The 21,217-nt window shown below is 41.9% G+C and overlaps 1 protein-coding gene across 9 annotated transcripts in view; it reads left to right on the top strand.

Annotated features, from left to right (window-relative positions):
* The window catches only part of lrrc4c (leucine rich repeat containing 4C), a 1,096,970-nt gene that overhangs the window by 262,441 nt on the left and 813,312 nt on the right, over positions 1–21,217 (top strand). Inside the window, exon 2 of one of the 9 annotated variants that reach the window (XM_062958669.1) lies at positions 1–21,217. This exon is cut by the window's left edge and continues 8,225 nt beyond it. The exons of the other annotated variants lie outside the window; for them this stretch is intronic. Within the exon in view, the coding sequence (XP_062814739.1) occupies positions 6,685–7,677 (993 nt within the window). The 5' untranslated portion in view covers positions 1–6,684 and the 3' untranslated portion in view covers positions 7,678–21,217. 9 annotated transcript variants of the gene reach the window in all.

Below are 21,217 nucleotides of genomic sequence, written 5' to 3'. Positions count from 1 at the left end.
CTTTCATGGTTCCCATGAAATGGTTGTACCACAGAATGATATTCTACGACAGCATTGTATTGCATTGTAAGTGTATTGTATTTTATTGTATTGTAGTTTCCATAGCAGTACAGTACTTGTAAGAATGAAATTGTGGTGTGAGGAAAGAGCTTGGATGAAACCCTGAAGAGCAAATGCCAGGCAGGCTAATCACAACTATTATTTATGTGGGTGAGTTTGGAAGGGCTGTGAGTTTTAAATGCCATTTAAGTGTATTTGTAGTATTTTAATCTGTTTTAAACCTTGACAAAGTGTGGGATTGTTAACTGCCTTGAGTCTCCACAGCGGACTTATATTTATATCCTATCTTTTCTCCACTCAGCTGAACATAGTGTGCATTGCTCTCCTTATACCCACTTTATCCTATAAAGCTGGCCAGCCTCAGTTTCATGCTTAATAGGGAAGCAGAATCTAGATCTCCCAAGTCCTAGTTTAACATTCCAACTATTAAATGTATCGGCTCCCAGTGACAATGTAGGTAGATGGGGCATTGACTTGGCTGCTCCAATCTACTCTTTTCTTAGCTTCCTTTTTCAGTTCCACTCCCAAAATGTCTTGCCCTCCACAATATGTTTTGCTAATGTTAGATGAATTAGTGCAGGAGGCATATACATAATCAAGCACTGAAATAGGTCCGTAACATAAAAATGACTTTTTAAAAGGCACTTTCTCAACAAAGCACACTGAGAGACATGTACCATTAATGGAACAGCAAACTGTACAAAACCAAAATGCATTCATTATAAAGCAGTACGCCTATGAGCAGTTTGTCTGATCAGGCTATGTATCTCAGGATTTAGCTAGTAGAAACAAACTGTTAATAGAAACCCTGTATGTGGATGCATTAACCTGCTGTGATGAAGACATCCTAATTTAATGGCAGTGGGGATTTGTGACAGCAGAAATTGAAATAGAAGCTAGTCAGCTGCTGCTGTGACTCCAACTATCTGCATTATCTCATTTTAGCAGTTTCATGATTCTACCAATTTAGGCCATGTCACACTCCACATGTACTTTTAGGAGGCCCTTCTAGACTCTAAATTATAGCAATGTATTTCAGAAAAGAAACAAGTCTTTGCCATTCCTGTAATTCTGTAATAGGAAAAGAAGCAATCTGTTTCAGGAATCCATTATCAGTATTCTGAATTCATTGGGAGAGGGGACAGGATAAGTTAAGATAAACATCAGTCCCTCCAGAACATAGTAGGTCTCATCACAAGTTTACATGGAACATGACACTTGTAAAAATTAATAATATAAATTGAGTATTCAGGCAAACACATCTCTTCTGATTCCTTCATAGATAGAAGAACAAGTACCAAATGTAGATGGAGAGGGCCTTTTCTGCTGTGGCCCCCCGACTATGGAATTCACTGCCCATTGAGATTAGGCAAGCTCCCACTCTATTAGCTTTTAAAAAAGATTTAAAAACATGGCTCTTGCGTTGTGCTTTTGGAGAGTAACTGCTATTTAATCCTTTTCTTGCTCCCCTCCAACATCTTTCCTCTAGACTGTTCCACTTTCGTATGTCCCTGCTCCCTGTGGTTTTTATTCCTTTATCTCTCTCACCCCGAGTTTTTTATCTTTGTATTCATGCGGCCCGCCCCTGTTTTTACTGTTTCTTTGACTTGTGTTGTAATGTATATTATTACTTATTGTATTGTTTAATTGCTCTATGATATGTTGTTTTTATATTTTGTTATACTGTTTTGTTCTGGGCATGGCCCCATGTAAGCCGCTCCGAGTCCCCGTTGGGGAGATGGTGGCGGGGTATAAATACAGGTTTTTTATTATTATTATTATTATTATTATTATTATTATTATTATTATTATTATTATGGAGATGTTTATTTTCCTGCTACCAGTTGTTTCAGTGGTTTTGGGTAAATATGTTATTCTTGGTGGTTTAGGTAACATGAGCAAGAAAACCTGAAAATCCATGAAATCCATTGCTGTTTGTCCTCATGAATTTCACCAATCTCCAGTTAATATTCCAGGTTTTTTTTAGTTAAATCAACTTTGCCCCACTTTGGGCAGAATCAGCTTGTTGGAAATTTTGGAGTATTCAGGGACTCCATGGCAGCCTGGACAGCCAAATCTGATGGAAACCAATATCCAGATGGACATTGTACCATCATACTTTCTTTGCTCTGAATCCCCTTTTCTGTGATACTCCTTCCTAGGTGCCCTGTTCTGACATCAGTAGAAGCAACCCATGATAGCCAAAAGCTCAGGTGGAGCTCCATAGCAGCCTGGGAATGACAGTGGTGACACAGAGGATGATGCGACAGTCCAATGAAGCCTTGGACTGATTGTATCATCTGGATGCTACCATGGCACTGCAGTGAGTTAATCTGGGTGTATCCAGTTGGCTCCAGTTTTAGTGACCAGTACACATTTTTTTCTAAGTGAGGTTATTCTACTCTAAGATCTTGAGAAACAGCTTGTAAATAACTACTTACCTGCCATTAAACTTTTCCCCATTAGTAACGCTATAATTTTGTTACATTTGCAGCTCCACCACTTTTGCAATATAGCTGTAATTTTAACTAATTTTATAGTTACAGAGTATGAATCCCCTTAAATGGCAAAGAAGGACTATTGCATGGTTCAAGTACACACAGCAGCTGCATTTTTTTTTTCTGAGAACCTATTTTATACCACTTATTTGAGAAATGCAAAAGTAAATAATTTATAAATTGGAGTTGCAATAGTACCTGTTATCAATCAATCTACTAGGTCTTGGGAACATTACTGTAACTAATTACATTTAAAGTAACTCTTCAAGCTCCATTTCAATCTTAGGATCTGAATTACTTTTGTATCATTGTAGTTTGCAAATAATAAATAATATTTAAAAAACATAGAGTAATTGAAAATTTACAAGTTGTAAAACTAGAGGGTGACATGAAACAGAGGGAGGTTTTAACAGGGCTTTAACCCAGTTTCTTAAACCCGATTGGGCCTGGGTTGAAGTCTGTACACCTCCCCCAACATCCTCACTATCTTGGGGGTGGGGTATCCAGATGCCTTGCTGAACATTCTAGCAGGTCACCCAGACACAAAACAAAACCCACCAGAAATCCTTAAAAATAAAATAACTCAGTTGCCATTTAACTGCTGCCAGAGCTCTCCTGGCCCATAGAAATGACATGCCAGGAGAAGGCGACAGGAGCAATTTTCCTTCTCCCCCCTTTTCCTGGCGTGTCATTTCTATGCACCAGGAGAGCTCCAGCAACAGTTATTTTATTTTTAAGCCTTTTGGTGCGGGGGTGGGAGTTGGGGGGTTGTTAGAGCCCTTTCAGGTATTCTGGGCTGATTCAGCCAGTGGACTGCGTGGACTGCCCCCTCAGAAGTCCCAGAAATTCCGAGGGGACAGTCCAGACAAGCCTCATACCCCATTAGACCTAGGCCTTTCAGGAATGCCCAGGTCTAAAGTGGTATCTAATTAATTTGGAACAAAGCAGGGTTTGTTCCTGTTTTGGTACGTCCCACATAAAAACTAGGAAGGGTGTGCATTTTAAAGGGATGAAATGAAAGGTGACATTTTAATGGGAGAGAATGATGCTCATCAGGTGAGCTGTTTCTTTTCTCATTCACACTTCCAATCTTAACTCATGCACTCCTGCCAGACCTGCAGCACATAACACTGTTACTCAAATACAGCCATTCATCACAACAAGATAATTTAGCTGATTTTTTTTTTTTAAAAAAAGAAAGTTTGAAGGGAATTTCAGGTCTTCCCGAAGTAGTTGAAAAGAATGAAAGCTTCTAAGCCAACACACCTGTACCTTTTCAGAACAGCTGTTAGTAATGTATGCCACTTTGATAGAAAGTAACATATTTTTTCTCCAACATGGTACACAGAAGATTAATGCCCCTCATTAATCTCGTGTTAAGAAGATGAAAATGAAAGTCTTTGCCTTGCAGAGCATAACAATGGCCTTTCTCATGTTTGTCTTTAACTTTACTTCAATCAACAGCAATCAGTGTCCTTTAACCTGTGTAAAATTTAGCAAAGTAGGCTCTTATCAATTAAGTGACACATGCTGAGACACACTTCCTGAGGTTTGATTATAATGTTCTTTTAATAAACAAGAAAGTATAAGATATGTTTCCAGTGTGGTAGATTGAGCTAATGCCTTTTGTAAGTGAATTCATGCAATCATGCGTCTTTGATCACTGAAATGTTCAGATCAGTATCTAAAGCAATAAAAAATCAGACATGCATGACTTCACTGATTGCAGTGACAGGGTCCATTCTGATTTTGACTGTGGCCTAAAAAGACTTTGTAAAATTAAGACTTAATGGCAGAATCCCCCAGTCAGCATGACCAGTTTTCCAAAGTCTGAATATAAGTGTCTGAGAAGGCTCCATAGCCATGAGCTGCAGGGAATGTTTTCATGAAAGAGCAATCATGAAAATACACATGAAAATACACATAAATATACAGGGTGTTTAAAAAAGAACTCCCTAGTTGTAATGTGTTTTAAGTTAAAACTAGGGAGTTTTTTTTTCAAACACCCTGTAATTTGTCTCTAGTATTGCAACCTAGTTTTTCTAGAATCAAATTAATGCTCTATCCATGTTCCATCTTGAGATAATTTTACTCATTGTAAGAGATAAAAGTGACACAAAGTTTATGACACAGTAATTGCCTGCATCTATATTCTTCAGATCAACTTTATTAGGCTACAGTTAGGGCTAGTTTACACAAGGGATGGAAATTACAGTGATGTGTCTTCTTTTTCTAATCTAGTAACATTCTGAATAAATGATTTTCTGGGCAAGACCAATAATACAATTCACTACATTGGAATAATATTATACCTGTTTTGTACCTATAGTGTTGCTATAGAAATTATGTAGATAATAGTGTCGATCGATAGAAAGGGTTAACCTCCAACCTTTCTCTCTGAAGGTCCTGAATGTACATAACAATAATAAAATAGCATTCAGAATACAATCTTTACTAAAACTCAATACAGAAACAAATATGTTAAAATGCAATTAAAAACACCACAAAAAATGAAAAAGTTTGCACCCAACCAGTTAGATCCTTGACTGCAATCATGTTTACATGCAAAGACTTCAAGTAGGCCCTACCTGCATAAAAAAGGTCCCTTCCACATAGCTGCATAAAATCCACATTGAACTGGATTATATGGCAGTGTGAATTCAGATAACCCAGTTAAAAGCAGATACTTTGGGGGCCCTTCCACACAGCCCTATATCCCAGAATATCAAGGCAGAAAATCCCACAATATCTGCTTTGAACTGGGTTATCTGAGTCCACACTCAGATAATGTGGGTTTTTCTGCCTTGATATTCTGAATATAGGGCTGTGTGGAAGGACTCTGGGTTACTGCCTTGATATTATGGGTTATATGGCTATTTGGAAGGGCCCTGTGTGTTGTAGTAGAGCCTGTGAGTAACATTACAAACAGTAGTATGGGTACCAGAAGGGAAAAAAGGGTTACTCAGGAGCAGGAATCTGATGAAGAGCAGCAGAGAAAGAGGATCCGGGACATACTTACAGCACGTACAGATGAGGAGTCATTTGAGGGATTCTCTGGGGTCAATGGGTCAATGAGTGAAGGAGAAAAAGGAGACACAATGGATTGGACTAAGATAAGAGAAGTGCAAGCTATTTGTGAGGCACCAACAACTAATGGTACCTTTATGGGGTTCTCTGGGAGTGAAGACTGGCAATCAGGGGATTCAACTAATTCTTGGGGGGATCTAAGTCTTGACAGGAGATGGAGGAATTGGAGGGAGAGTCAAAGGAATTCATATGAAGAGCTGGGAGCAGCTGTGGGAGATGGTGATGGGGCGGTGGTCAGTTCATCATGGTTTGTAGATATAAGTGGGTTCAGGAGTAAGGGGTCTTTGCAGAAGACAAGGTGTTGATGTGTGTTCATGTGCTGGGTATTGGGAAAGTTTCGTGTAGTCTTGCGGCTGCCTGTTTCATGTTCGGTTCTGCAGTTTGGACCTGAACTGGTTTGGCTGGAGATGCTGCTTCTGCAGACATTGGAGCAACACTGCTTTGGATTCTTCATGCTTCGACCTTGGACTTCGGCTGACGATGCTTCTCTTCTTGTAACTCCTTCTGTTAACCATTTGTGTACTGTGCCTTTTTGTTTTGCCTTAGAGCACTTTGTTTGACTTGTTGCTTTTTGCATCCAGTTGATCTGGATTACATTTCTGTTTACCCTTTGAACCAGGTCTGGTTTGGGTTTTTGAGTTTTTGACCAGTGGAACTGCATTTAAGTATCTCTGTGTCCTTTTCCTTTTGTTTCAATGAACTCTGTTTTGAAGACACTTTTAAGTCTGGCCCTTTAAGGCGTCTGTGATTCCAACACTATGTCTATTTGCATAGATCATCGGAGTTGTTTCGGGTCGTTGGGGAACTCCTTCAGCCACCTGTGGTGGAGGAGACTTTTGACGACCCAGCAACTCGGTGTCGCGATTTCGCACACCATTTTGCAGACAAAGTTGCTCAGATAGGCTTTGAGCTCGATTCCAATTTCACCACAGTGCCAGGGGAGGTGATTGAGGCATCTGCTTGTCCGATTTTGTGGGATTCTTTTAGGCTTGTTCTTCCTGAGACCGTGGTGGAGGTCCTTGGGGCTGTGAGGGCAACCATGTCAGTTCTGGACCCTTGCCCGTCTTGGCTAATCAAATCAGCCAGGGAGGGGCTGGTTGACTGGTTTGTGTTGATCATTAATGCATCGTTGGAGCAGGGGTTTTTTCCATCTTACCTGAAACAAGCTGTGGTTCGTCCACTCCTTAAAAAGGTTTCCCTTGACTCCACGGTGCTGAACAATTTCAGACCAATCTCCAACCTCCCTTTCTTGGGTAAGGTGCTGGAGCGGGTGGTTGCCTCCCAGCTCCAGGGCTTTCTAGATGACATCAACTACCTAGATCAGTCACAGTCTGGTTTCAGGCCTGGTCACGGCACCGAGACAGCCTTGGTCGCCTTGGTGGATGACCTCCGTAGAGAGCTGGACAGGGGGAGTGTGACCCTGTTGGCTCTCTTGGACATCTCAGCGGCTTTCGATACCATCGATCATGGTATCCTTCTGGGACGACTCTCTGGGATGGGTCTCGGGGGCACGGTTTTGTCATGGCTCCGATCTTTCCTGGAGGGTCGATCCCAGATGGTGAAGCTGGGAGACGCCTGCTCGGACCCCTGGCCTTTGAGCTGTGGGGTCCCGCAAGGCTCTATTCTGTCTCCCATGCTCTTTAACATCTACATGAAACTGCTGGGAGAGGTCATCCGGAGTTTTGGAGTTGGGTGTCACCTCTATGCAGATGACGCACAACTCTACTACTCTTTTCCACCTAATTCCAAGGAGGCCTCTCGGGTGCTGGACGAGTGCCTGGCCGCTGTGTCTATCTGGATGAGGAGGAACAAGCTGAAGATCAATCCCGACAAGACAGAGGTCCTCCTGGTCGATCGTAATCCTGACCGGGGTATAGGGTGGCAACCTGTGCTGGACGGGGTTACACTCCCCCTGAAGCCACAGGTCCGCAGTCTGGGAGTCCTCTTGGATTCATCACTTACGCTCGAGGCTCAGGCGTTGGCGGTGTCTGGGAGGGCCTTCGCACAATTGAGACTCGTGCGCCAACTGTGACCGTACCTCGCGAAGGCTGATCTGGCCGGGGTGGTCCATGCCTTCGTCACCTCCAGACTGGACTACTGTAATGCGCTCTACGTGGGGCTGCCCTTGAAAACGGCTCGGAAGTTCCAACTGGTCCAACGAGCGGCAGCCAGGATGTTAACTGGGGCCCCTTACAGAGAGAGGTCAACCCTCCTGTTCAAGGAGCTCCACTGGCTGCCATTTATTTTCCGAGCCCAATTTAAGGTGCAGGTGCTTACCTACAAAGCCCTGAATGGTTTGGGGCCATCCTACCTCCGTGACCGCATCTCCGTCTACGAACCCACACGTTCACTTCGGTCATCTGGAGAGGCCCTGCTCGTGATTCTGCCTGCGTCGCAAGCGCGGTTGGTGGAGACACGAGACAGGGCCTTCTCCGTGGTGGCCCCCTGACTCTGGAACACCCTCCCCAAGGATCTCAGACAGGCCCCTACATTGGCAGTCTTCAGAAAGAACTTGAAGACCTGGCTGTTCCAATGTGCCTTCCCAGATTAATAGGAAATCTCCAATACCAAGTCCCATAAGCACTTTATTAGAACTAAGATCGTATATCGCACTCTGCACTTGCCCTATAAGCCTTATATATCACCTGTCACATCAGCACTTTTAATCTTGTACCCATTACTCTGGCCCGGCCCAGTTTTATTGTGTTTTAGCGTATTGTTTATTGCTTGTTGTTTTTACTGTTTTAATTGTTTTTAATTTGCCTTTTGTTTTGTATTGTTATATTGTGTGTTGAGGCCTTGGTCTTTGTAAGCCGCATCGAGTCCTTCGGGAGATGCTAGCGGGGTACAAATAAAGTTTAATAATAAAAATAATAATAATAGCAGGCAAAAATAGTAAGGAAATAAACCTAATTGCTTCTGGAGTTGATGTCTAGCATCTGAGACCCTTTCAGCAAGCCCTTTCTCATGTCCCTATCAGATGTACTTCAAATGACTGTGGTACCAATGAAAGGGCCTACCCATATCTCCTTAAAACTTGTGCATGTTCACAAGTCATCTAGAGAATGGAAGAGACATATTAAAAATAATGAAATAATTATTTTCTTCACGAACTAAAGCAGAGCTAGGTTATGTTACGGCTGTAATGTAACAAAGAATAATGTGAATATAACTTTCACTTATGTGTATAGTCATAGGGTGTGTGGTGTCCTCATTTTGGTGTTTTATTGTATCAGAGCCTAATTGTACTGATTCTTCCTGAAGTAAGTCATTTCGAAATAATAAAGAAAGAGCTATTTTAAAAAATACAACAGTAACTACTGTGTTTCCCCCAAAATAAGACATATCCATATAATAAGTCATAGCAGGATTTCTAAGCATTTGCGCATACAAGCCATACCCTGAAAATAAGACATAGTGATAGGTGTACTGGTGCAGAGCGGTAAAGAAGGTGGCCACCCCTTCCTTCTGCCATGGCCGCAGCTGACTTACCAGTTCACATCAGCATGCCCTCCTTCCTGCCCAAGCAAGGAAAGGTCACAAGGCATTCCAAAGTCTCCCAAATGGAGGGAGCAGGAGCAGTGGCAAGCTTCAGTAAGGGGAATAATGCAAGAAGGCAAAGGGGGAGAGACTCATGGGCGACCACCCCACCCACAGTGCAGCTGCAGGGCTCTTCCCTGGTGCTCTTGCTGCCAGAGGAGGATGCCGGAGTGCTATTCACTGGGCCATCTCTCTCACTGTCACAAAGCTTGGGTGCCAAAACATTCCCTCCCTCACAGGAGCAGCAGCCCCTTCCAGAGAAAGGGAGGCATCTGGCCATCATGCCATCCAAGCACTTAAGATATAAAGCGCTCATGAATATAAGAATAAGACATCCCCTGAAAATAAGCCATTGTGTGCCTTCCTGAGGAAAAATAAATATAAGACAGTGTCTTATTTTCAAAGGAATATAGCATTTACTTTTGGAGTCCTTGTAACAATGGTTTGCCAAACTCTGATACCAAGCAGCACTTTGAACAGCACCTGCTGGAAACAAGCGAGTAGTCCCCGAAGTTGTTTCAACAAGAGAAACACACATTCCCTATAACTAGTGAGCTACCTTGAAAAAACATTGTAGACAACTTGAACAGCAATCTAGCAGAACTATTTCATGCCTTCTTTGCCTCGGTCTTCTCACAAAAAGAAAGCCAGCCTCAACCTCAGCAACATGGAGTGGATGAAGGATTGGGGGAAATCCAACCCCAAATAGGGAAAGAAGTCATCCAGGAATACCTGGCCACAACTACACCCAAGAGTATTGAAGGACCTAGCAGAAGTTATTTCGGAACCACTAGCAATCATTTTTTAGAGTTCTTGGAGAACGGGAGAATCCCAGCAGATTGGAGGAGGGCGAATGTGGTCCTTATCTACAAGAAGGGAAAAAGGACGACCCAAACGATTACCAGCCTCACGTCGATACCAGGCAAGATTCTGGAAAGGATCATTAAGGAAGTGGTCTGCAAACACTTAGAAACAAATGTGGTCATTGCTAATAGTCAACATGGATTTACCAAAAACAAATCATGCCAGAATAATCTGATCTCTTTCTTCGATAGAGTTACGAGCTGGGTAGATGCGGGGAATGCCATGAATATAGCCTATCTGGATTTCAGTAAGACCTTCGACAAGATCCCCCATTACCTTCTGGCAAACAAGCTAGTCAAATGTTGGCTAGGCAAAACTACGGTTAGGTGGATCTGTAATTGGTTAAGTGAACGAACCCAAATAGTGCTCACCAATGCGTCATCTTCATCTTGGAAAGAAGTCACGAGTGGAGTGCTGCAGGGTTCTGTCCTGGGCCCGGTTCTGTTCAACGTCTTTATTAACGACTTAGACGAAGGGTTAAAAGACACAATAATCAAGTTTGCACCAAACTGGGAGGGATAGCTAATACTCCAGAAGACAGGAGTAGAATTCAAAATGATCTTGACAGATTAGAGAGATGGGCCAAAACTAACAAAATGAAGTTCAACAGTGATAAATGCAAGATACTTCACTTGGGCAGAAAAAATGAAATGCAAAGATATAGAATGGGGGACGCCTGACTAGACAGCAGTACGTGTGAAAAATACCTTGGAGTCGTCATGGACAACAAGTTAAACATGAGCCAACAATGTGATGCGGCGGTGAAAAAAGCCAATGGGATTTTGACCTGCATCAAAAGTTATCTAGTATCTAGATTCAGGGAAGTCATGCTACCCCTCTATTCTGCCTTGGTCAGGCCACACCTGGAATACTGTGTTCACTTCTGAGCACCGCAGTTGAAAGGAGATGTTGACAAGCTGGAAAGCTTCCAGAGGAGGGTGACTAAAATGATCAAGGGTCTGGAGAACAAGCCCTGTGAGGAGCGGCTTAATGAGCTTGGTATCTTTAGCCTGCAGAAGAGAAGGCTGAGAGGAGACATGATAGCCATGTACAAATATGTGAGGGGAAGTCATAGGGAGGAGGGAGCAAGCTTGTTTGCTGCTGCCTTGCAGACTAGAACTTGGAACAATGGGTTCAAACAACAGGAATGGAGATTCCACTTGAACATCAGGAAGAACTTCCTCACTGTGAGAGCTGTCTGGCAGTGGAACTCTCTCCCCCTGACTGTGCTGGAGGCTCCTTCTTTGGAGGCTTTTAAGCAGAGGCTGGATGGCCATCTGTCTGGGGTGCTTTGAATGAGATTTTCCTGCTTCTTGCAGGGGGTTGGACTGGATGGCCCGTGAGGTCTCTTCCAACTCTACAATTCTATGATTCTATAATTTTAGCATGAAGCACAGTACATCCTTCCAAAAAGGAAGTAGCAGAGGCATGGGTCACAACGGATGGATCAGACACCTCAGGAAAAGGTGCAGCTGATACCCCATTCTCAATTAAGCACTATCAAAATGAGATGTACTCAGTCTGTGAAGGTGGGGGTTTTCTGGGGAGGGGGGTGACTCCCATCAAGGTTAAATTCATCTTTTGTGACTTGACTTCCAAATGACCATGGGCAGCTCTGACTTGTATGGGTTATGCTTCTCTATGTTTCAATTTTTAATTCGTCACTATGGAAGCATATACAAAATAAAAGCATTTTCAGAATCACTAAATGGACTCTGTAAGCAGGTTTAAATCTAAAATTATATGCATTTTCTCTCACACGCATGTATCATTAGTTCTTTCTCTGTCTATGTGTGCATACACACAGAGAAACAAATAAAAGCTTTTATAGAAATATTTGGGAGGATTTCCCTTCCCCCAGTCTTCTGAAGGTCACATTATTCTTCAGATTACATATGGATTAGATTGAACTGGACCTCCACTTAGTGAGCCAAGAAAAGCAATACAAAAATGTCAATTGCATGAGGAAGCTTCGAACAATGCAAAGTTATCTGATAAATGTGAATGAGATGCTTTTCTTTACCCATTTTCCCCCACCAGGGCCATAACTGCTGCTGCTGGAAAAAGATGACAGACTAATTGTGTCTGCCTAGAACTGGGTTGTAAGTTTACATTACAATGCATGTGTTCTGTCATTATAGCACGGTATGAAGGATAATGGCTTTGACTGCACTATGCCACAGGCAAAAGCTGCTTCTAAAAGTCACTTAGGAATCAGCATAGCAGAAGATTAATCTGTTGTTGTTTTTTTATTTACTGTGCGTCTAACTCAAGCTGATTATTATTCAAAGGAGGAACAGTAACGTTCATATTTCCCAACATACTTTCTTTAGAGTTGTTCTGATCCAATAGTATTTTGGTAATGGATCAGTGGAACAAATCTCCTGCTTCAAGTGCTTTCAAAAGGCATTAAAGTTAAGGGAAAGTCACAAATCCAGTCACAGCCAATGCCCACTATTAACTGCTGTGATAGAGATTACTCCTCCGGCACTGTGACAAAACCCATCCAGAATGAAGATTGGAGGCTTGTGCCAAATTAGTTCTGACATGGTGACCAGATCAATCTGCATGAAACTTGGTTTCATTTGGAATAGCACATGCATGAGATCCTGACATGTCATTAAAGATTGAAAGAGAACACATCTGGCAACCTCATCCACTGGCCCATTGCTCTTTCACCCTTGCTTTACTATTACATTACTAGGGAAGACATCATCTGTGCTCCAGACAGGAAAGTTTAACTATAGGCATGATTATCCCTAGAGTTAGTGAGGAAATAACATCAAAAGGGAGTGATGTTGTGACAGGGTTCAAATAGCATGCCAGATAGAGAGAAGGATAACTTATCATTTTGTGCAATTCTATGCTTCTATATGATATCTGTTAGAGCTGTGCAAAACTATTGTTAGTCCTCCTAAGTCGTTAGTAATTTGTTAATTCATGAAAATGAATTGTTATAAAGAAACATGCAGGAAACGGGAAACATTTAAGAATCATTTTTTTTAAGATTCTGTAGCATTTGGAAGCCTCCCAAAGTCAGTTTAATTTTCAGTATAAGCATTAAACGACTTTGGTAAAGCTAGTGTTTAAATTAAGACCGAGGCTGCTTGCCGGTCACCATACGGACGGGCAGCTAAATGTTGAATTTAGGGGCAAAGGTTTTGTGTTAATCTTGTGCACAATAAGTCCTGAACTGCAAGTAGTCTTCCAAATTTGCAACAAGATTGCTTTAGGAGGGGAGAACAGCTGTAGCCAGGTGCCCCCTTGGCATCATTCAGTGTCCCTGGCCACTATGTAGCAGAAAAAGTGTGTCTGCCTTTTCAGGGAAGGTAGTTGAATAGAACGGCATGAATACAGTGTTTCACTCTTCATGTATGGTTTTATTATCTGAAATATAACATTTAGTATGAAAAACTCTTTGCCAGTTTCATGAAATACCTATTAGACAAGTCTTTCCTGTGTTTCCATAGTGACCTCTTTATTACAGCACAGAAAAATATATTAATACTCACTGTTTTTCTATTTATCTATATCTCTCTGCCTCTCTCCTTCAGACTAACATGAATAGCAAAAGATAAACAAGGTTGAGAAATGGCCAAATTGTCCAGTAATGAAACAAATGCTCTCTGAGGACAATTTATTTTAGCACTATTACCCTTGGATCCTCCTTCTCCTTTGGACTGGCTTTTTGTGATGATTAAGGTGTTCACTGAAGATTACTCTGTGTGTTGCTTGCAACGGATGTTTGCATTCCATTCAGGCATTATATGCACTCTTTGGTCCTCTCTCCCAAATGCCCACTACTACCAAAAGGGGCGGCCTGGAGCAGAGCATTATTGGCATTTGAATCATAGTAGCTTTAGCAGTTTAAATGTCTTGAGACTCCATTTAATACAGCAGCAAGTAGCAGAAATCCAGTATTGCAAGGTTTTAGATTATCACTCCTGGTCCAGGTTTAATAGCCCCATTTGTGAAAGTCATTTTCTGTGTTTTACATTATTGTTCAAATGACTAGGAGCTTAGAACAAATTTACAATGGTGGTAATATTTCTGTTTTATGGAGCACAACAAGAAAGTAAAGATTTTCTAGTAGGCAATTGGCATTTCTTTTCCTCTGGGGAAAAAAGTGAACTGCATATGAAATGTTTTTCAAGTATTCTTCTCAATATTTTATGTTCAGAGAAAAGAGATCCATTACACATGAGTGCTAAACCACTAGGCTGGAGATTCTACTTTCAGAGCTGTTGTGTGGCTGAATGAATGATCAAATATCTAAATACTGTTCACAGTTACACTTGTAAGGAAAGGGAGCAATCAGTCTCTATATGTTTTGCATATGCATTTTTAATGATTCTGTGTTTTTGGGGAAACTGTGAAGCCCTTTCCTAAAGAGAACATAAAAAAGCAACCATTCTTTTCTCTCTCAAGGCTTGATTACACAGTTTTAGGGCCTTATCACAAAGCCTACGGATTCACCATGCATCATGATAAATTTGTGGGGTCCCTGTGAGGGGTGTGGAGAAACCATTGCTCCATGCCCTGCATTGCCCGACTTACCTCTGCCCCCATCCCACGGGGGAAGCGTCGCCACATGGCTTCCTACCATTGCTCCAAAGGCAACACAGGAAGCCTCCCTTGTTGCCACCACAGTGGCGTACACCTCTTGCTCTCTCCTTTCACCATAGAGCTGTCCAAGAGTCACTCTGCATCATGTAATAGACTCCATGGCAAAAGGGGAGAGGAAGTGGCATACGACGGGCAAATCCATTTGATGAGATTGTTAATAAAACATATTCTGTGTGGTCACTTCTGGCTGTCTACATGATTTCCTGCAACTTCTAGTGCTTATTGAGGGGCAAACCAATTTAGCTCCACGTTAAGAAAAATTGGGAGGTGCTCTGGAGTTTTACTGAAACCCCTGAATAACACCATGGTTTCAGTAAAGTATGGACAAAAGGGCTGGGTGTGATATGAGTCTGTCCACTATCCACACAGGCCACTGCCACCATCCCATTTTCCTTGTTCTCATCAATGAGGAGGAGGGACTTTCTCCCTCCTTCTTCCTGCTCATGCAGATACCTCTGCCGCAACAGCCAGGAGATCTCACATAGCTCTGTGAACATTTAACACTAACAATGGTGACACAGATGTTAAGGTGATAGTCTAGTAGGACTGAGGAAGTCTTGGCCTGGCAACTGCCTGGACCCAATTTCAAAACTGTAGGTTGGGGACAGTATTTGTGACTGCCTCTGGGGACAGTCCAGAGTGTTATAAGTTGTAGATATAAATAAATAGAAGTTTTACCACAGTTTCTGAACCAAGATATACCTTGCAGTATAAGAAAGTGTCTCTTAGGCTTGTGTAACAAGTAACAGTATATTTACTTCGTTTCAAAAAATCTAATAGGGCAACAATATATACAGCAGTTTCTCTGAATTCACACAGAGAACAGAGGCAATAAACAGTCCCTTTAAACAGTCTTTAAATATGCCTCATTTCCTTATAAATAATCCAGCTTCAGAGAGTTGGCAGCCATTTCCTTCCTGACCATTTCCAGCCAGTGCTCTCTTCACTCTCCGAGGTGAAAGTGGCAGTTAAAACCATTTGTCTAAGCACTAAGCTAGAGACAGTAGCCAATTGGGATTCTGGCTCCTGGCTGGCTCAGCCTGTGCACACATGCCTTTCCAGTCAACCCATTATATCATGGTGCCTTTTTACAAATCCTCACACAGAGCATTCTGTCCCCTATAAACAAGGAATCTATATAAATGAGGCCTAAGACTTCACCTGAGCATTTCCAGTCAGGCAAAAACGAACAAAAATCTTAATTATATAATTAGATTATCCATGGATGGAAGAATAAATCCCGCCTCCACATCAGCATCTGGATGATCAAGTAAAGACTTCTGGTAACCAACTGGAAAATAAAAGCCAACTTATTTTGTCCTTGTATGAATCAGCCCACATTTTGAGAAGTTTGGTAGACCTCTCTTTCTTAGCGCCATCATTATCACAGAAACTTTAGTTAAGGACACAGAAAAAAGTCCTAGGTGACTGTTCTCTGGCTGTGGCACTCTTTCCACAAGAGGTCAAGTTGACCACCTCTCTGCTCTTTATAAGGAAAGACCTTTTGGATTAGGCATACTTTTGATTCATAAATCATGTAACAGAGGATTTTGTAAAAAATACTATGTTGCATTTTTATCTTTTTAGCTATTTTAATAAGTTTAAAGATCTTAGCAGCCTTTTCATTCTAAGGACCTCAACACATGGAGGTCCAGAATCCTGAGGACAGCTGGGGACAGTGTGGGAAACTGTGGGGCAGCACTCAACTTCATATCTTTACCATGGTTCATCATGGGGTGCCTTATCATGTTTCCCCACTGTCCCTGGCTTCTTCAAAGAGGAGACTGGTAGTTACACTGCCAAGACAGAGTCCAGTGGTACTCTGCTGGAAGTAGCCCTGTCATATGATGTGTTCCAGTGGACCCTGTCCTGGCAGCGTTCTAGGATGGGGAAAAAAACTCAACTGATGAGGTGGTAAATTATATTACGATATTTGGGGTCTCATGTCCAAGCATCCTAAGGAGAAAGGAAGGACTTAAACTAGATAACTAAATAATCTTATAGTCAGGATATGTTGGAATTTATAGAAAGTAAAACAGTTATTTACTGCTGCAACGTCAAGTCTGTTTCAGGGTGACAATTCAAAGTGGTAGTTATGACTGCATCTACACCAAACTATATTTTAAAGAGCGGTATAGAGTTGGCATCTGTATTATCTGCTTTGATAATTTGGATTATAACAGACCCACTGCTATGTTGCCAGGTAGAAGCAGCTTCTTACAGAGGTTTGTTGCCAACATCACTTCTGTTGAGATCATGACAAGGTGCTCTCTGAGGGAACTGCTTTCGGCTGGCAATAGAGAGATAGTGGCTTCAATGCAACCTCAGGATTTCCATCTGGACAACAAAAGGACTCCAGGAACATTTCCATTTCCAAGCAGCTCTGGAGCAACAGTATTCTGGATTATTTGAGTAAAGAGATCACCATACTACACTTTAAACTTAAAGAGTTGGCATCTTACTTTAAATCCCATGGCTGCCTTCTGCAGAATTCTGCAGTTTGTATTTAGGGAAGGGCCCTCAAAAATTTCAAAGAGGCCTCACTACACTACAAACCCTAGAATTCCATAGGCGGCACAACAGGATTTAAAATGGAATGCCAACTCTATACCTGCTCTTTAAAATATAGTTTGGTGTAGATGTAGTCATAACTACCACTTTGAATTGTCACCCTGACAATCCATACAGCTGGATGCAAGGATCTGATCCTAGGCTTTGAAATTGCTTTATATGAGTCTCCACTGCCAAATAATCTGGGATAAGTAGATAATCTGGGATCAGATACTGGGATATAAGGCAGCGTAGAAGGGACCTTGAACTACTATTCAACAGAGTATCCATCTTATTATAGGAGCCCCGGTGGCGAAGTGCATTAAAGCACTGAGCTGGAGACCGAAAGGTCCCAGGTTCAAACCCTGGGAGCGGCGTGAGCGGCCGCTGTTAGCTCCAGCTCCTGCCAACCTAGCAGTTCGAAAACATGCCAATGTGAGTAGATCAATAGGTACCGCTCAGGCGGGAAGGTAACGGCACTCCATGCAGTCATGCCAGCCACATGACCTTGGAGGTGTCTACGGACAACGCCGGCTCTTCAGCTTAGAAATGGAGATGAGCACTAACCCCCAGAGTCAGACATGACTGGACTTAACGTCAGGGGAAACCTTTACCTTTACCTTATCCATCTTATTAGGATCCAGCATCATCTTATTGACTCTTAGGCCCCATCTACACTGCCAGATAAAACCCAAATTATCTACTTTGAACTGGATTATATGGCAGTGTAGACTCAGATTATCCAGTACAAATCAGATAATGTGGATTATCTGCTTTGATAATCTAGATTATATGACAGTGTAGATGGGGCCTTATTCAGACTATTTAAGTATCCAGGCACTGTTTAAGCATCAGAGCACCTATATCTGATTCCAATAACAAGGAAAAGTAAAATTGGATGTCATATTAATACACATGTATCCAAGCCATAAATCTCTAATGAGCTCTCATAGCAGTTTTTAATTCTATACCACTTTTACACTATCCATTGTACAAGGAGAATTACAGACTTCACAGCATTAGGCAGTGATTGAAAACACTGTTTAATACTGGGACCAAACCTTGAACCAAATGTAGCTAATTGCTAGAAGCTAATTTTCCCATTTTCTGATTTTGTCATAGAGCCAGTTCTTCAGATTCACCAGTTTCCTACTTTTTTTTTAAAAAAAAACAACAACTAATATTTGAAAAATATTTATACATTACATGTTCATCTTCTTCCTCACTCTGGCCTTGAAATGTAGCTTTTAAAAATGGGAGCATACAGATCGGTTCCCACTCCCCATTATGATCTAGAACTGTTGTTCTTTATTCTTTTTTTTGCCCCCCAGAACTTGTTGGGAACTTGACTAAACCTTCCCTTTTAACAGAAAAACATTTAGACATAAAACTATGTTTTCACTTTAAGATTCATTGTGATGGGAACAAATCCAAAGCAAACATAAAGGAAATACAGAAAAAAAGTTTTTTCACTCAGTTCACATATCCTCTGAACCCCATCCATGGTCCCCAAATAACCCCTAATGATCCCTATATTAAGACCAAAAAAGAGTTTCAGCCTCCCCGCCCCCCCTTGGTACTTTTAGCTTTTGACTGCTGAAACTGAAAAAAAATTCAGCCTTTCACTAGTAAAGTGCTAAGTGCTAAGAAAAAAAAATGTTCTTCTTAATTTGTGTGTGTTGTGCATGTAGGGACAGAAAAGAAAGATGACAGCACTGAAGGTAAGAGAGTCGTTTCCTCCAGCAGTGTTTACAATGTGTCATTCAAGATATTATTCAGTAGTAGCCCCACTAAGATCAGTTAGACATATTCCTAGGTCAGTAAGTGTATCACTGAAGTCATAGAGCATTATTTGGGTATTACTCAGGAAACTCTTATACTGTAACTCACAATGTGTTCGTTTTTAAGTGCCAGAAGTGGCAGTGTTATCCAAAGAGAAATACAGCTGTCACTAAGGAATGAAAAGAATACTCAAAGACTCAAGTAAGAAAGAAATGACAGAAAGAGTTGTCCAGTGTTCAGAAACCTTAATATGAAGACTCCGTCTCAAGCTTCTTTGTCTCTGCTCCTCATATTTTCCTGTCCACTAAGAAGCCTCACTGTTCTCCACCCTCTGTCACATTACCTTGAACAAGGAGGTTCACCACCAGTATACTGTGATGAAATAATCCTGCATGATAGGCTGGAGAGGTCCCAAAAGTGCATGTATCAGTGTGTCTTGTGAGAATAGAAAGCTGAGAATAGTTTGTCACTAGCTATGAAATCCAATGACAGATTATCCTTATTTCTCTGTCACTGTATACCTCATTGTCTGCTACATGGTCTTTCTGTTGAACTCTGAGCATAGCTGAACTACCAAATTGATGATTCCAGCAGCAAAACTCATGCTCTCTGGAGGAAATGCTTGCAGGATCAGCAAAATCTGGTGTCCAATTTTGTTTTGTCGTTACATTCCTGAGACCCATTTTACCAGAATAGGTACCATCTATAATGGCAGTCATGCTTGACCTCTTCCTGGAGCCCAAAGGAGCTGGATGGCACACCCATCCTGCCCTCCTAGCTTCCCATTTACCCCAGAAATGTACATGAGTGGTCTGGCTGTATACTCAGGCCCCTTCGGTGAAAGCTCCTGGAATGTGAAATTGAGCATCAGGAAGTTGGGAGAGGAGGAGGGATGTTCTTCCCCCCAACCTCCTGAGGCATCATTTTCACATGCCAGGGACCTTCCCCAGAGGGGCCTGAGCATGCAGCCAGGCCTCTCACATACATTTTTGCGGCTAAATGGGGGACTGGGGGCTGGCTCTATGGCCTCCTGGATCAGCTATGCACACACACACACACACACACACACACACACACACACACACTGGCCTGGGAAAGCCTGAGGCTTGGGATGAATGTGGGGCTTAAATCCTGGGAGGAACCAAGATCCCAGATTATCTGCTTTGAACTGGATTATATGAGTCTACACTGCCAGATAATCCAGTTCAAAGCAAATAATCTAGGATCAGATCTTGGGATATAGGGCAGTTGTGGACCAACACAACCCCACCTGCTCTCTTGCTCTCCAAAATGCAGGATTGACAAATTATGGCATGTTGTTGTTTTTAAAAAATAATTTAACAGCTAGACCTTTCCTCTTTCAAAGTTCTCTGTGAGCTTTCTTGGCAGAGAAAATGCTGTTGCATTTTCAACATGCCATATTATTGAAGAGAAAGAAACATGTAACAGTATGTTTGGAGGAAGTGAGTGGCATGGAGTCCAGAATGGCCTACTCCCTATCCAGTCACAAGCTAAAAGGAAATGAGGACTATATAATTCTTACTGTCTAACACAAACAGCTCCTTGTTGTGTTTGATGTCACTGATTTGTAAAGAAATAAATGGAAGCACTGCCTTCTCATCTCAAAAAGGGATTTTTAATTTTTACCCTCTAATTTCTCTACAAGCAAGCCATTAAAATATGGTTTATATTATGTATACTTTCATGTCTAAATTTCTCATTTATGTTTCAAGCAGAACAGAATCACATTTCTGTGCAAGTAATTATGCATATCCAGACAGCATGACAAAATGGTTGGAAGGGATACCTCCTTTGATGACCTCTGTGGGCACTAAAGACCTCACTAGTCCCACATTATGGATGGGATTTGCCATGCATCATGGTGAATCTGAGGGAGGCATGGTGTGGGGCAGGGGGAAATATTTGTGTCCTGCATCACCTGCCTTGCCCATTACCCCATCCCATGGGGGGGGGAGCATTTACCACAATGCTACCCCTCGTTGTTGCCTATGCAACAGAGGAAGCCTTCCATGTTGCTACTGTGGCAACTTACCATGTTTTCACTTCACTTGCACCATGGAGCCCTTGTTAGAAGTAGATCGACATCATGGGATGGGAGCTGTCGGGTTCTGCGCCACAAGTGAAGTGAAAATGCTGTGTGACTGGTAGTTTTGTCCACCTAATCATAGAATCATAGAATCATAGAATAG

This window comes from Anolis carolinensis, chromosome 1, assembly GCF_035594765.1.
Source record: "Anolis carolinensis isolate JA03-04 chromosome 1, rAnoCar3.1.pri, whole genome shotgun sequence".
In the NCBI taxonomy this organism is placed as follows: domain Eukaryota; kingdom Metazoa; phylum Chordata; class Lepidosauria; order Squamata; family Dactyloidae; genus Anolis; species Anolis carolinensis.
This window is presented reverse-complemented; position numbering and strand designations above follow the sequence as displayed.